Genomic DNA, 17,059 nt, shown 5'->3' with positions numbered 1-17,059 from the left:
TGATCAAAAAGTTGGTGGAGAGAAAAGCTAGTTTAAAATTTTATTATCTTTTGTGTTTAGACCAAGATTGAAAAATGTGGATCGGAGTAGTGCTCAACATTTGGAGGTTACTGTTGGCGACCTGACAGTCATTATTACAGACTTTAAGGAGAAAACAAAGTCACCGCCTGCATCCAGTGCTGCCTCTGCAGATCAGCACAGTCAGAGTGGCTCTAGCTCTGATAACACAGAGAGGGGAATGTCCAGGTCATCTTCACCCAGAGGAGAAGCCTCATCATTGAATGGAGAATCTCATTAAAGTTTATTTTCTCCAGTTTCTTAGTCACCTCTGTCGTACCATGCAGATAGACAGATTATGCCAAGAAGTACCACATTTTCATGACAAACGTATTCATGCACAATCCATAATTTGTGTTTTACATAAAATAGAAATTTGTTAGATTTTATTGCAATCTCTGCCTACCAAACATTTCCAGTCTTAACATTTTGGTCTCCGCAGTTAAAGATGCCATGAAAATGTGGTTGAATTATTCATTATGCAGTGTTATTGGTAAGTCTGTTTTCACTTTTAGTTTAGTGAATTCTAACACATAATTCTTGAATTCTCTACTATTGGCATGTAACGAATTTAAATTTTTATAACATAGTGCAAGCTGCCTAAATATGTATTATTTGAGAATTGTGAAACAGATAGTTATATGTATACAAGTCAAAGATCAACTTAATCAAACTATTGCTGCAACAGGATTTTCTTAATGGCTATCCTCTTAAATACACCTGCTGGTACTTGGTGTGGTTAAATAGGAAAATTGTTATTAAATAAAGAATTTGTATGAACCATTGCCAATGTTTTTGACACATTTTACTAAATTATTGTTCCTGAATTATGTTTTTGGTTTTCTATTTTGGGTTTTTGTTTTTTTTTTTTGCTTATATTACAAAACATTCATTTATTGTAATGTTTACTAGCAGACTAGTGAACAGTAAAACAATTAGCTTTATAGTTCAGGTTTAGTGCTATTGTCATGAAACACTGGTATTTTCTGTATTATATAGAACATTAAAATTCAAATAGTAGTTATAAGCATTTGGCAAAAACAGAAAAGAAAAGAAACCTGCCGTATTTTAAAAGCTGCAATTTTGGTAAAGCTTTAACTTAATAATAGTTTTATCACTGTTTCCTTGCCCCGAACTTATCCAGGGTCATAGAAGTATGAATCTAATTAATAGAGAAATAGGAACTGTTGCACAGAACTGGGAAATAACTAATCTTAAATCAGTTTAATTGGCCTCTTAAATACAACAATTCTTATAAAAGTTAGAGTGTACTATTTTCAGAAACAATTGCCAGTTTATGCATTTATCAATATCCTGAACTTTAAAAAAATATTTACAGCCCCACTTACTATTATGTAAATTTACCAATAAAATATTTTTATGACTACAGATTTTGCATTTTTGTTTACAGCTAATAAAAGTGTTTTATGTTGTACTTAAAAATCCAACTTAGAAACCACACAGTGCTTCTTAAATTCGCTTAGGGTCTCCTGCTTCCTCTTAGCCATTTGCTTAATATATATTCACATATAGGAGACTTCTGAACTATAAATGAACTTTAAATCATAACTCGGATGCAAAATAGCATGTGAAAACATCATGATAGCATTTGAAGAAAGAAGTAAAACTATAGACCCTGGCAGTTGTGATATTTGGTGGTTTCATGTGGTAATGTAATTTTCTGTTTAATTGCAGTACTTTTTACAGGCACAATGGTACTGTCTTTTTTGTAAGATGCAACTTGTGAAATACAGTTAATTGCATACAGTAAAAGTCTGTGATTAAAACATTTATATACCTCATTCTTTAGTGTTGTTAAATTAAAAAAATTTATTTATTTTAAGATACTTTCAGTGGAACCCCAAATAACTGGTATGTTCTTATAAAACACGAAATTTTTTGTCTTTATTTTTTACATATTTCAAATGTCATATATATATTCATTTTTAAAAAGTAAAAATTACAAGTAGTAACTGTAATAGGGGAAATATTCTAATATGAAGTCAACGTAATTGTAGGTATTGGGTCTTCTGATGATGAAATACTTTCAGGATGTATTTTAAATGGACTGCGAAAGAGAGAAATCAGACAAAAGATGGGATTTTACCTGAACGGGATAATCATTTTTCCAAATAACGGGGAGACATTAATTACAGCATGGAAATTAAGAGTACTAAGTGATGTCTGGTGTTGGAATTCCTGTTGTAGAACCTAAGTGAGCTTGAGTAAATCACTCAAGGTCATTTCTCATCTATTGCACAGGGATAATGATCATATATAACTCAGAGGGTTGTTGGAAGAATTAAATATCAATCAATATAAAATTCTTAACCATTACCTGAGACATACCCAGTGCCCAGTAAATGACTGTCTTTATAGGTAAAATCTCATTACAGAAACTTTTTTTTTTTTGGTAACAAGAATTATTGCCATGCCTTCTTGGATGGCCAAAAGAAATTGCGTTCTATACATTACAGTGGGTTTTCTACGTGAGATGTTTGCTCTGATCCCAGACCAGCCATCTTTCTATAATTAACCTGATGGGATGCATTATGAGATGGGAGAAATGAGCTGAGTTGGCTACTTTGAAATTTTGTTTTCCTTTAATTAATCACAGTTATCTTTACCTGCCTTCATTTCACCCTACCTCAAATACACTTCTAAACTAGGAAACAGACTCAAGTTCCATAAATACTTAAACCTAATCTTAAAATATGCAAAAAGATGCAGAGCCTGGGCTTAGGGTACATTTTTAGCTCTGTTTCATCAATTTACCCTGTGATTTTAACAGTGGATTCTTTTAGCCAAATTCTATACAGAAAGAGAATTTGGATGTTTTTCAGAGTTTATTAGCTTATTTTGATATAAGTAATAGTGAAGATATAAGTTGAGGCATACAAGAATACATATTCTTAAAACCTTTTCTATTACACAGTAGAAATAGTTGACTTAATAACTTAAAGGTTTTATTTTTATGAGATGCTTTCCTTAAATTATAATGATAGTAGTAGACAAAGTGAAAGTGTTGAAAAAGGAAGGAAAACCTCAGCTTTTCTAAGTCAATAACATTTATTACCTTTCTTTCAGACAAAAATCCTTATTGCCTGAAAACAACATAGTTTCTTCATATTATATGCATTTATGCTAAGTGGTCTAGGAGTTTCAGTTTCCACTGAAACCCTTATTTATTTGCTTGGTCTGCACGTTTTTTGTGGAATGTTTTGAAGAACTGAAGTCGGAGCTGGGCCATTGATAGAAATTTCTGTACTGAAAATTAAGTGAAAACAGAATAGTGAGTGGGTGTATAAGAAGGATAATCATAAAGTAACACTTTGACATATTAGCACTGGCCCCTCTCTTCAACCCCACGCACCTTTAGTTGTCTGGAATACACAACAGTTGAAGTGTAGAAAAGTCACCAGTGACAAAAATAGCTGAACAGAATCAGGATACAGGATGTGACTGATCATTTTGTGAAAGCACAAGGAAAAGAATGTCCTCACTGGCTGTTAAGGGTGATGAAAAAGAAGTTCCCATAATATCACAGGCAAGGAAGGATAGGAAGGGGATAAAATGAGGGAGGATGAAGGAGAAAAAGCAAAAATAGTAGCAGAAATTAGAAAGCAGGGCATTGGGATGCAATCTGGATAATAGAAGAGTCACTAGGAAAGGAAAGAACAAATAGGATGTATAGTATCTCTGTCTTGAGAAAATTTTTAAGACATGCTGTGATAAATCATCTTCGTAATGACTCAGTCATTAAAGTGTCTGTTGTGTTTGGTAGACTATTTGGAGCCGCAATATGTGCATTTGCTGTAAAACAGTTTTCTTCAAAACCATTCTTTTTTAGAAGCTGTTTTAGAGAAGATTTACCTTGAATTATACGAACACTTTACTTTCCTGAATGCACAGCCTTGCTAGCCCGGATAATTTAAATGTTATGTTTGTAATGTGGCTTTGCATTTAGCCAGTGCTGATATGTGGAATGGGCCAATTCTAGAGGAAGTGAAATGCCATGGTAAGACCAGATACTGCTATAGAAAAATCAGTTAGATCCCTGAAAGCTCTCAGTTCTCTGGGACATGGTTCATGTTGTGAATTTTTTTCGGTGGTGATGTCTTTCCCTTCCCGCCATCAGTAGACGTTGTGGACTGTAGTAGCTACTTTAATGCTGTTAATACTTTCAGTATTTCTGTGATTTAGATTTTCTTTATGTCAGTATTCAATGCAGCGAACATTCATTTAGTAAGTTTTGTATTCTAGGCACTGGTCTAGAGAGTGGGTTGCAGAGGACAAAGACGCGGAACTCCCATGTTAGAGGAGAGCTAGGTAAATAAATAATCATAATGCCATTAGTGCAACAGTAAAACTATGTATAAAATACTGAAGTAACAGGGCAGAGGGAGTGTTTGCCATCTTTTTTTCTCCTCTAGAAACTTCACATTGGCTTGGGTATCCAGTTAAGTATCTCATCTCACTAGTTGTCACCAGAAGTTTTGGCCAGCAACCATTTTATTACTGCAGCTTGTAGTTTTGAAAGTTTAGGACTTTAAGCCATGTACTGCGAGATTATTGTTTTCCTATACTAATTTTTAAAAATCAGGAAACAGCTGAATGAGGTATGCTATTGCATTTTTGTGAAGATTTTAAGGAAACACTTACTCAGAATCCAAATGAGAAACATTTTTCAGACCTGTTTCATGAAAAGCTGTACTTCACTTGAGAAATCAATTTGCCTTTTTCTTATGAACAATGCAAATTATTGATTGTCCTCAGTTTTTGTTTAGCTGTGAGAAATCTCAGATTAAAACTAGATTTTTAATAATTAGTATAACTTAACCTGCATATCCCTATTCTAACCTGTTATTCTTGATATATTTTTCTTGATTCCAGTTTTAATATACTTAAGCTTTTCCTGGTGTTCTCATCAAGTTCCTCAAATCTCTTCTGTAAATAAGGCTAAATAATAATAAATTTTGAAAGATTTCAAAAAACTGCTTTGTTTTGGTGAGGATAAGCCCAACATGAAGTTTTGGGGTCTAGGATCCAGTAAAATGGATTCAGTTGGAATTCCTGAGAAGTGGAAATAATAAGTTCGACAAGTCTTTAATTGCATTGGGTTTAGATCTGCTGACTTGCCTGGAAGTAGGGAATGTGGATAGAAGCTACCATCTCATCTTCATATTTTCATTCACTCTTTTATCAAGAGAATTCAGAAACTAAACTGGATACCAAGATTTACTAATTTAGACTTTCTCGTGTGTATTATTTTCAGTATCCTCTTAGTTCAGACTAATAGCAATAATGAAATTAGCTTGTGTTTACTTTTAGAGTCAGCAAGATTGAGAAAAATTTAAGATGCTGTATAAAAAACCCTAAAAGTTTAGGAGAAGAATCTCAAGGACAAAAAGGTAGTGAAAGTATTTTTTAAAAAAGAAAAAGGAAAGTAGACTTTTCAGAATTAAAGAGCAGAGTGATCTGGCTTTAGGTCCAAGAGGTAATTTTTGGTCTTTAATAAGAGAAAATATAAAAGTCTATGTATGATGTTTTCAATATAGGATACAATAGATAATCTAAAGAACACTTTAATTAGAGAAAAATGGACTTTTTTAAACTTTATTAAAACATAAAATAGAGAAATGTAAAAAGAGGGAGGCCCCTGGCTCAGTGAGTTAAGGATCCAGCTTTGTCATTGCTGTGGCTCTGGTTACAACTCTGGTGTGTTTAATCCTTGGCTCTGGTTACAGCTCTGGGTGTGTTCAATCCTTGGCCGGGAACATACTCATGCCATGGGTGCAGCCAAAAAAAAAGAAATGTAAAAAACCAAACATAGCACAGGGCTGTTTAGGATGTAATTTTTGTATAGAAAAGAATATGGATAAGAATTCTAATTTAATTTTTTAATTAAGCACTCTACTTCTAAAGTGTGATGGTATCGGGATTTTCAATTATTTTCATTTTTCAATTTTGGGGACTCTGATTCCACAAATTTATCTGTTACTTAATATTATTATAATCATGACCTTGATCCACGGCAGGTTTTTGGAGAACTTGAGCGTGTATGTTTAAATTCTAATTTTCCCAGTGACTCAAATTTCCCTGCAATCTAAATCTAGCTTTCGATTTTACTGATGGCATTTTTTTAAAAAAATTAAATAGTGTATAATCTGATGTATTAATGGGAATGGAGCATTCCTGAGGATTGAACCAGAGGGAAATACAAGGAAGGTCCATAGGGTATTCCTTCCTTCCCTCTCCACCCTGCTCCCTTCATACTCTCCCTCCTGTGCAGACGGAAATGCCAGCCAAATTCTGGAATCATATAGGAGTTGAGGTGTCCCCGTTTATCAGTCTCTTCTAGTCATGTGGTCCGTAGCGAGTGTTTTGAGAATGGAGAGAATCACATTACTCTTTCGTCCTCCCCCACCCCTGTCCCTTTCCCATATTTACTGGATTGAATAAACACTTAAAATGAAACACTTTTTGCTCCAACTGACGGTTTAAGTTTCCAACTCTTCCCTCCAGCCCAACAAGGTCTCTAGGAAACGGACTGTGGAAAATGGAGAAATATGACTGCAGGCCAACTGGAGAGAATGATTTTCACTTTTAGTCTGAGTTTCTGATTCTTTGTGCTCTGCCACTGATTTGGCTTTTATTTCTCTGATTGTAAATTTCATTTGCTTTTAATCCCCAAGACCAGTCTAAGAGATTTTCATATAACATTGTTTTCATTTTTGCTCTTAATTTGCATCACTCAGTTTAGCATTTATTTGTTCATAGTGAGATAGCATGGTATAAGGAGAAAACAAACATGCACTTTGTATCCTCAAAGATTTCCATTTGAATGAATGGATCTTTATTATTAGCCATGTGGTTAACCAGCTTCTCTGAATTTCAAGTTCCTTGTTTTTTAAAGAATAAGATAACATCTATTAATGTAGGTGTTATTAGGGTTAAGTTAGATTATGCATAAACTTTTATAAAGTGGAAGTTACATTTAATTAAAAGTTTTTGAACTTTACTCTGAAAAGGTACAGAATTTATCTTTTTCCTTATGGGATTTTTTTAAAAAAGAAGTACTAAAATGTAGACATGGGAAGGAAATGCTGAGCAGGACCTAAATTTGCTCTAGAGTGACTTGAAAAAGTCCACCTAAATTTACCTTTTTGACAGGATGAGGGGAAGATCAACCTTGATTAAAAATTTGGATATAATTAGTCTGTCATTAGAAAATTAAGAGGGTGGACTAGAGGTGAAAAAAATAGACCTAAGAATATGCACATACACACAGTAAAAGAAATGCCTAAACATTATGATGTAAAAATATTTTAAATAATTTACCATTAATTTTAGGAATATCCAAATGTAGCATGTGAATCCTGGAAGTGATCAGAAGGGTGTGCACACAGCTCCTTAAACTCCAAGATAACCCGTTAGGACAGTGTGGGTAATACAAAAATCACTCCTATTTTTGGAATGCCTTATATGCTTTTTCAACAGGATTTCCTTTTTAATTATAGGATTAAAAACAACCTAAAGGGATGATGTGGTCCAGAACCCTGATGTCAAGTAAATAGATGATTATTCTTCTGGATATGTTCTTCCCATATATTGTTGCAGAAATGAAAACTGCCATTCCAGTATTCTAACAATCTGTGGGTCATTAAATTATTCTTTTTTTTTTTTTTTACATTTAGTTGGTTGAAAGAGAAACAAGTGTAGTTAGCATCTGTTTAAACATACTTTGAGTACTAGCTCTTATTCTTAGTTTCTTGGTCCTTTAGTTTTCTCTCTCAAAATCTATTTTCCAGTCTTAGAAATACTTTTGTTATCCATCTTTGTATCTTGTTAAATTTATCTTAATTTCTCTAAGAATTGTAAGGTGTAGTGGAAGGATTAACTTCATATTGTCACTGTTCTTACTGGCCTGTCTCCCTTTTTGAGGGCGGTACAGTCTAGCCCCTTGTCTGGCATGTAGAATATATTCAATAAATGTTTATTGAATGAATAAGTGTATGTTTTTATTCACACTTTTTTTTTGGCCGCACTCACAGCATATGGACATTCCTGGGATAGGGGTCGAATTGAAGCTGCAGCTACGAACTAAGCCAAAGTTTTGGCAACACCTGATCCATAACCCACTGAGCAAGGCCAGGGGTCGAACTCACATCCTCATAGAGACGGACATTGGGTCCTTAATTGGCTGAGCCACTCCTTACACATCTTAATAGTATGCTGGTTTTCCTTTCTTTTCTTTTTGTCAAGAAAGAAATTTAATCCTTATAGGGGAAGAAACAGAGGCTTAAATTTGTTTAGTGACTTTCCCATGGTCACAGAGCCAACACTTCTTTGGTATAGGGATTCCAAATGAGGAACTACTGCTAAATTACACATCATTTCCCCACCTTGTTTCTCGGGGCCAAACTCTTCAAAGCTCCACCTGCAATCTGAACAGTTTAACAGCATGATTTTTCTCCATGAAGTGTGTGTGTGTGTTTGAAACCTTTTTTCCCTCACTTTTTGGCACTAATGCTGCTTTCGGCTCCAATCTCAACCTCTGTCCCAGCCTCCGCACTGCAGCCAGAATCTGTTTCTCAAATGGGCAAATGTGATCATGTTACTTCCTAACTGAAAAACCTTTCAGTGGTTCACCACTGTCTGCCAGATTATGTTCAAACTCTTAGGTGTACTGAACAAAGCATGCAGATATCTGGCCTCTTCAACCTCTCCTCTTCATTATCTCCTTTCTTGCATTCACTTAACTGGTCCTATGAAACGTCTCACTATTTCCTGAACACAAGAGCCTGTTTCACTGATTCTTTAGCCTGGAATTACTTCCCTTACCCCACCCAAGACTCTAGGGCCACTTTTGGCTAGAGTCAAAAGTTCATAAAAATAACAGAGGTAAAAGCAATGAATCACCAAAGTAGTTATCAGTAAAAGTTTATTGTGTACACACCAAAAAGACAGTTAGCAAACTTGGAGCACTCAAACCGAAATATGGGGTGAGGCTCAGAGGTATATTGTAAAGCAGCCTATATAGTGTGAAGACAGTATTTATTATTTGCAGTGATTGGTTAAAATTCTAAAATTAAAATTTTATTTTTTTGTGGCTTAAACTTCAAACATTGGATATTTTATTCAGCTGCTCTTCTTTTTAATATTCTTTCTTCTATGTTTCAGGTGTACAGCATTATAATCCAACATCTATCTGCTGCAAAGTAATCACCACCTGAGTCTAGTTATCATTCATCCCCATACAGTTGACCCCCTTCACCCATTTGCCCATCCCTCCCCTAGAATTTTCTTGAATGAAAGAGAATCAGTTCATGGTTACCTCATATCAATTTGGGGGAACTATTTAAGTTCTGCTTATGATTTTCAGATGCATAAGCAAGAAGTTACCCAGGTCAAGTTGACCTTGCTTATCCTGTAAAATAAGCTCAATTGCTTTGCTTGTTTTGGTTTTGTCTGCTCAGGGAATTAAGTCTGGTCTCTGTATTTGGTTTTAACTTATATGAAATGTCTGTTGACCAAGACCACAGATAGAACTGATACCTCCTTTGTGTGTGTGCCCACACCTTTACAGGCTTATAGCCTAAAGTCTTTATGGTTGCATTGAACTTATTTACAAGTATCCACTGTCCCACCCCATGCCCCTTCTAGACGTCTTTGTACCCAAAGGAACTGAGTGATGCTCCATAAATGCTCAATAAATGGAGTGGAAATACGGCTGAGAAAGAGGGAAAAGAAAAGGAAAGCTAAAGACAAAGCTCTTTAGGGAGAGTATTAATTGTTTTGGATATGCAAATAATGAGTCATAAGGATGATCCAAAAGGGAGGACCTCATGGATGGGTGGCAGGATACGCATCCTCAACATCATGACGTAATTAGATGTTGGGTGACAACGCTTGTGGAGGATGGAGCTTAAAAAATGGCTTAATGCAGAGTTCGCATCGTGGCTCAGCGGTTAGGGAACCCAACTAGCATCCCTGAGGACGCGTGTACGATCCCTGGCATCACTCAGTGGGCTGAGGATCCAGTGATGCCCTGAGCTGTGGTGCAGGTTGCAGAGGCGGCTCGGATCCAGCGTTGCTGTGGCTGCGGCGCGGGCCGGCAGCAGTACCTCCGATTGGACCCCCTAGCCTGGGAACCTCCAAATGACGTAGGCATAGCCCCCAAAAGACCAAAAAAACAAAAAACTTAATGACGAGCCTTCTCAGTCCAAGGTGTTTATCATGCGTTAAGCACTTTAATCTTTAAAACCACCCTAAGATGAGGATATCCTCTCCATTTTAGAGACGATCAAACATGCTCGGAAAATTGAGGTTGCTCAACATCCCAAGCTACCATGTGGAAGAACCATAATTAGAATTTGGGTCAGCTGCTTCCAACGCTCTGCTAGTTTCGCTGCACCTCTCCTCCACAGTTGGGAGCCGCAAGGTTCCGCGGACTCGCCCGCCGGGAGGGTTGCACTACCCCGGGACCCTGCGCGAGCCGCAACCCTCGCGCCCCAAGCCACCCGGCGCCCCCAGCCCTCCGCTTTCAGTGCGCCGGCGCGTCTGGCCGCCCGCCCTCTGGGGAGGGGCCCGGGGCGGAGGCAGTATCGGGGCTCCGGGGCGGGGTGTTAGCGCGCTCGCTAAGGTGGTGGGCGGGGAGGGAAGAAGGAAGGGGGAGGGCGCGAGGCCGCAGCGGAGGAGGAACTGTTGCGCCCGCGGCTGCGCGGTGCTGCTCCCTCCGCTCCAGTTCGCCCGAGCGGGCGCGGCGGCGACGGCGGAGGTGGCGGCGCGGGCCCGACGGGATGCGGCGCTACCTGCGCCTCGTGGTACTGTGCCTGGCCTGCGGCTTCTGCTCGCTCCTCTACGCCTTCAGCCAGCTCGCCGTGTCCCTGGAGGAAGGTGCGGGCGGCGGTGGCGGGAAGCCGCAGGCCGCAGCGGCTTCCTGGCTCGGGGGCGGCGGGCGCGGCGCCGCAAGAGGGGCGGGCAGCGCGGGCCAGGCGGCGCATCCCGGCCGGTCGGACAGGTACGAGCGGTTCCCTGTCGGGGGGCTGGGGCGAGGGGCGCCGAGTCGCGGGTCTCGATTTGGCCGGGGCTGCACGAGGGGCCGTCCCGCGCCTCCCGCCACCGGGCCCGCGTCTCCCGCTTCTTTGCTGCCGACTCTGACCCCCTTTGCTCGTTTCCCTCCTTCCCCTCACCCTGGGGGTGAGCCTGGCGCTACTCCAGCCTGAAAGCACCCACGCTTTTTGTGTTTGTCTTCTTACCCATTGGTTATGCACTATTCAAAGCAGTTAGAAATTAATTTTCAACTTTTAAATGATAGTTGCATCTCCCCCCCACCTTCTTAGGAGTCATTGAAAATTAGAGGGTCCTACAAAAGCCTCTTGCTGTTTGGCTAGTGGGAATTCCCTCTTGTTTCCATGGCGTTCAAGTTGAGATATTTAAACATCGGGCTGACTCCCTAGTTCAGTTTCCACCCCCTCCTGAATGGGACGTCTCATTTTCTTGTTAACGCTTACATTTTTCATTAGCCGGTTAGTTAAATCTGGACAGAGCATTTTATAAGGATTGTGAATTTTTCTTTAGGAAACAATCGGTCTATTGTGAAACTTATAGCGAGTTAAGAAAAATAAGCGATACTTAAGCTCACGTCCTTTGTGAGTTGGGATAGAGGTGGCTTTCTTTAAGAATCGGAGTTTAAAAAGCAGCATAGTGACTTAAGTGGATTTACGCAAATCACTGCCAGCGTTGAAATCAACGTGAGATTTAAGCGAAAAAAAGAATGCAGCGCATTACGAATGCTTAACCAAATCTGAGCGTTTCCACTTCCTTGAAAAAGAGGCGCCTCTCTTACTCGGGAGAGCTCCCTTAACAAGAGGCAAAAGCTGCTTTGATATTGGAGAGTATCGGGTTGGTTGGAGGAGTGCAGGTCAGCTGTAGGCTGTTTAACATTCTTCTGAGAGTTGATGGTCATTCCCAAAATGAAAGGGGACGTTTGAACAGAGGAGCAGAGCCCATGGAAAAGCTGGATTGTCATGATTTCACCCAGGGGTTTGATTACAGTCAGGACTTTGTTCATAAAAGCAGAACTACTTCCAGAGCCAGGTTTGTGAACGCTCAGTTATCTGTCCTGGGAGAGGCAATAACTGAAGATCTGGATAAACTCATGAAAAGCTGGTCATGGTCTATTACGCTGGAGTGAAGCATTTAAAGTTATGGGGAAGGAACTATTTTTGCATTGGGTAGAATTATAAGGAAGCAACATTTTAATCAAAACATTGAGTGAAATTGGACTCATTTCGACTTGATAGGGTAACATTCACTTTTAGTGCCTGCCTTAGATACTTATATATTATTTTGTGACTAATTTTTATAAGCTATATGTGCCTGGCCAGCTAATTTTAACAAAGTTGCATTATTTAAAATTCAGGAAATAAACACCTCAGTTTTAATAAATATTTTGTAGCGCCATTTCTGGAATCTTAAGTTTGATGTCTCAGAGTCCAGTCAGCCAGAAAGCTGTTTTTCTTCTGAGCAGCATAACTCCTCGTTTTAAATGAGGCCAGCATTTAAGCTAAAATTGAAGGTGTATCATTCTTTACAAAATATATGCATGTATAAGGAGAAGTTTGGGCAGAGGAGCAACCTGGAAAGGCTGAACTGTCATGTTTTTACCCTATGAATTCATTGAAGTCGGCAGAATTCCTAAGACATCAGGACTCTTTTCATTTTAGATATTATCATTTTTAACCTCTTTTTAGATTTCTCATAGAGTTTAGTCAACTTTTTTGGCCACCATGGGGTATGGATGGAGTAGGTATTCTTAGCCTCTTTTCCTGTGTGTAAATCATTGACCAAGGTGCAGAGGGCATCATAACTGGACCAGGTTAAAACCATGTATCCTTTGATTGCTCTGCAGGTGCTCTTCCTCTAAAGCTGCAGGGATAAGAACCTAGTCTAGATAGTGTTTCATCAGTAGAAAATGGGACTATGAGACAAGCAACATCTTCCTTTTTTTGTAGGACTCGATTATCATTGCATTCTTTTTTTTTTTTTTGTCATTTTGCCTTTTCTAGGGCCGCACCTGTGGCATATGGAGGGTCCCAGGCTAGGAGTCTAGTTGGAGCTGTAGCCACCAGCCTACACCACAGCCACAGCAACACGGGATCTGAGATGAGTCTGCGACCTATACCACAGCTCATGGCAACGCCAGATCCTTAACCCACTGAGCAAGGGCAGGGATCGAACCCACAACCTCATGGTTCCTAGTCAGATTCGTTAACCACTGCGCCACGAGGGGAACTCCTGCATTCTTACTTTTTTTGGAAGCAGTCTTACCTCAAAGATTAAAACTATTATTTCTCTCATTTAAACGTGGGATTAGGATTATACCCAGTAGGTTCCGTTGGTCAAATCTTAAGAGAAACAACAAAATACTTAGAAATGTCCTTCCAAGTTCTCAAAGTAAAAACACAGAAATGATGGGAACAACTTTTCAGTGAAATTTATAATTAATTAGTTCATTTTGTCTGAATCCCTTATTTTGGTATTCAGAAAATGGGTAGATCTTAGAGTCAGACAAACACGTGGTCTCATTATGGCTCTGTTTGCTGTGAAACCTTGACTGCTTTTCTGTTTCACTTTTCTCATCTGTTAAATGTGGATTATATTTACCTTAATTAACTTATAGTAGTTAATCATATAGTTGTTAATCATGAAAATCCATTAAAACTGACTTAAGCTAAACAGATATTTATAGGCTCATATGAATTGCTAGAAGGAATAAAATTGAGGGAAAAAAATGCCTGGACAGCTCCTGGGACCTCAAGGACCAGGAACTCTTAACTGTTCTGCTGTGGACAGACTTTGTTCATGGGGTCTTTCTGCTCCTTGCGGTGTTTCTTCTCTAATCTTAAATAGAAAATTCCAGAAAAGACTCATTGGAATTGCTTGCATCACATGCCCCATGGACAGCCAGTGTTACCTGGTATGGGGACCTCTGATTCTCTGGCTGTATCTCTTGCACATCCCTACTGCAGACAGAACCACATGCCTGAGGCATGCTTGTTAGGCGGTGGCTCTTCCACCTGGAGAGACTCTGCAGCTGCTCAGTGTGGACAGACTGCATTTAAAGTACTCAGTCTACAGCACTCATTATTACCAGATGTCAGTACTTTCTGCAGAAGGAGCTAAACCATTTTATGACTTTAGATACTCAGGGTGATTGAATTCCCACATTTCACTGATAAATCTTGACTGTGATTATCAAGGTTTCATCGTATTGTGACCCTGTAGCATATTAGAACACAGCAATATAATATATATATATGCACAACAATATTTAATGTATATTGGTAGTGGGAAATCAAGAAACTTCTAAGTGGAGTTCCCGTTGTGGTTCAGTGGGTTAAGAACCTGACATAGTGTCCATAAGGATACAGGTTCGATCCCTTGTCTCTCTCAGTGGGTTAAGGATCTGGCATTGCTGCAAGCTCTGGTGTAGGTCACAGATGCGGCTGGGATCTGGTTTTGCTGTGGTTGTGTTGTAGGCCGGCAGGCTGCAGCTCCATTTCAACCCCTAGCCTGGGAACTTCCATATGCTGAGGGTGCAGCCCTAAAAATAGAAAAAAAATTTAAAAGAAAAGAAACTACTAAGCATTTCAGTGATACCATTTCTGGGCTCATCATACCCTTAGTGTGAATGATGCAGGGAGGTACCACCTCACTCTCCTTTTCAGATCTGGTCAGGCCATAAAGTTATGATTTCTTTGGGGTCCCAGGAACACTAGTAGGGTATCCTGAGAATGTAGACTGGAAAGATAGCTTTCGAAACAGATTTCAGCTTTGCCACTTACTGGCTGTGTTAACCTTGAACATATTTCCTCATCAGTTACAAAGAGGTGACAATTTCGTTGTTTGTGAGAACTGAGATAATAGCTTGATAGATTACTTGGTATAGTGCCTGGCACAATAAAATTTTAGCTGATGTGGTGATGGTCTTGATCATTTATATTTTAAGTTATTATTATTATTTTTAATTTCTAACCTCTGGGGAAAATTCTGTCCCCAGACCCCAGTCCAGACCTGCTAAACCAGAGTGCTTGGCAGTAGGGTCTGGGAACCTGTATTGTAGATAATGAGCTTCAGGTTATTGTTATAAAACCGAAGATTGAGAACCACCAATTTAACTGAGAATGATTTGACCACTATTTTTGCACTGTTGTTATGGGGGGAGAGACATTTTTTCCCCTCTTTCCTGCAGTTATTTTTGAAGAAGAGAGGAATTAGGCAGTGAACAGTGAAGAAGACCAAATTATTTACTAAAGCCACCTTAATCTCTGCTTCGTTAATACAGAGATACATAAAACCAACACTTTGCACCTTGTTTTTTAGGTCATTGAAAATCATACTCCACATAGTTGTAAAGTGCTTAGCACAAACCTGACTAGTAATTAATTAAAGTAATATTCTGTGCTTTTGGAGGAGAAATTGATTAGGCTAATGAAGAAACAATGTGATTTGACTTAGAAATCCTATTTTGAAACATTATTATCTATGGGTCATACCTTTTGGAACTACTGGCATCTCCCTTGTTAATTTTTTTTTTTTTTCAGGCAACTTTAAAATTTTTATGTATTCACATTGGCAGTTTTTTCCTTTATTTTTTTCGCTTTTGTCATGCATAAAAAAACTTTCAACCAGTGGGGTTTTTCCTTTTGTTTTTATTTTTTTACATTTAACTTCTTAATCCCCCCCCTCCTTTTTTGAGAGGGATTAGGTTGTGCAGTGTGATGCTAACTGGTTTTTGAAATCGATAATTGTTCATTACTATTTGCAGTTCTTTTCCCACTTTTCGAATATTCCTGCAATTTGATATTTAAGAAAAAAAGTGAAGACCTGACCTAGAGCTAGAAATTCATCTAAGTTGTCTGGAGACAATTTTTAGTTAAAGTCGAGGGACCCAGGCAGTGATTTTTACATAATGACGGTCAGAACCATGGGAATGGTCACCTTTAAAGTGGCAGTGAGCATCTTTGTTTCTCTTGAAGTCAACAGTGCAGGTGTCCGTGTCTTGAAGGTGCCTGGTTGGCGAGGCACCTCATTCAGACTTCCACATTCCTATGCTGGATATGCCTAGGCTTATCCCTGACTCTCCACGATGTGCGTGGTTTTCACTGCAGCCTCATGGCTATCATGGACATTTTGAAATGAAAAAACCTTTTCCAGTTTAATTTAGAAATGTAAAAGATCTTTTGTGACTGGATTTATGTAAACTTTAAGTTCGAGAACTGTTTTTGTGGAGAGCATTAAAGTTCCCAGGAAGTTGCAGACACCCACTTATTCACTCAGTTTTCCCCCAGTATCTTACATGAGCTTAGTGTAATACTCCTGTATCTGGAAGGTATATTTATGAATGTAGACACTATTAGGACCCTGGAAGTTGACACTGTACAAGCTGTAGACTGTGTTCAGGCATCACCAGTTTTACATACCCTCATGTCTGTGTGTAGTTTTATGCCGTTTTATCACATAGGTCAAATTTGTGTAACCATCTCCACAATTAGGATACAAACTGTTTTATTATCACAGAGATCCCCATGCTAAGCTAGCCTTTGATGAGTTTGCTTGTAGACAAGCCACCTAGGGTTAGAAACACTAAGGCATATGAAATATGAGGATGAGCCATAGTAAAGTATTATTTTGATTTGCTCTACAATGGAAAAACCTTGCATTTATGGACTTCACTGATTCTGGAATGTCATTGTTTACTGAAAAGATAATACCCACTTAGTTCAGCTGTAGTTTTGCCCCATTAAAGTTATTTAATAGAGTTACCTCTTTAAATTTTATGTATCTAATGTTCCATTTTCAACAGTTGAGGAATAAAAGCAAAAGCAACTAATAACTACTTTTACTTTTCCAACATTTTTGTTTTTTAAGGCAGCACTTGTGGCGTATGGAAGTTCCCAGCCTAGGTGTCACAGCAATGCCAGATCTGAACCAC

General features: G+C 38.7%; 2 protein-coding genes across 12 annotated transcripts in view; both read left to right on the top strand.

Annotated features, from left to right (window-relative positions):
* Positions 1–8,059, top strand: part of YAF2 (YY1 associated factor 2) — an 86,319-nt gene extending 78,260 nt beyond the window's left edge. For all 8 annotated transcript variants that reach the window (XR_002344163.1, XR_002344162.1, XM_021092544.1 and 5 more), the window contains one exon: positions 61–8,059. Coding sequence is in view for 6 of the 8 variants with exons in the window: in XM_021092544.1 (XP_020948203.1) it covers positions 61–298 (238 nt within the window). In the remaining 2 variants the exon portion in view is untranslated. The remainder of the gene's footprint in view (positions 1–60) is intronic.
* GXYLT1 (glucoside xylosyltransferase 1) overlaps positions 10,729–17,059 on the top strand; it is a 134,195-nt gene continuing 127,864 nt past the window's right edge. The window contains exon 1 of one of the 4 annotated variants that reach the window (XM_021092538.1): positions 10,729–11,080. In XM_021092538.1, the coding sequence (XP_020948197.1) occupies positions 10,860–11,080 (221 nt within the window). In that variant the 5' untranslated portion in view covers positions 10,729–10,859. The remainder of the gene's footprint in view (positions 11,081–17,059) is intronic. The other 3 variants (XM_021092539.1, XR_002344160.1, XR_002344161.1) reach the window with 3 other exon arrangements.

This window comes from Sus scrofa, chromosome 5 (assembly GCF_000003025.6).
Source record: "Sus scrofa isolate TJ Tabasco breed Duroc chromosome 5, Sscrofa11.1, whole genome shotgun sequence".
NCBI lineage: Eukaryota > Metazoa > Chordata > Mammalia > Artiodactyla > Suidae > Sus > Sus scrofa.
Note: the sequence above shows the minus strand (reverse complement) of the source record. Positions and strands in the feature narration are given on the sequence as shown.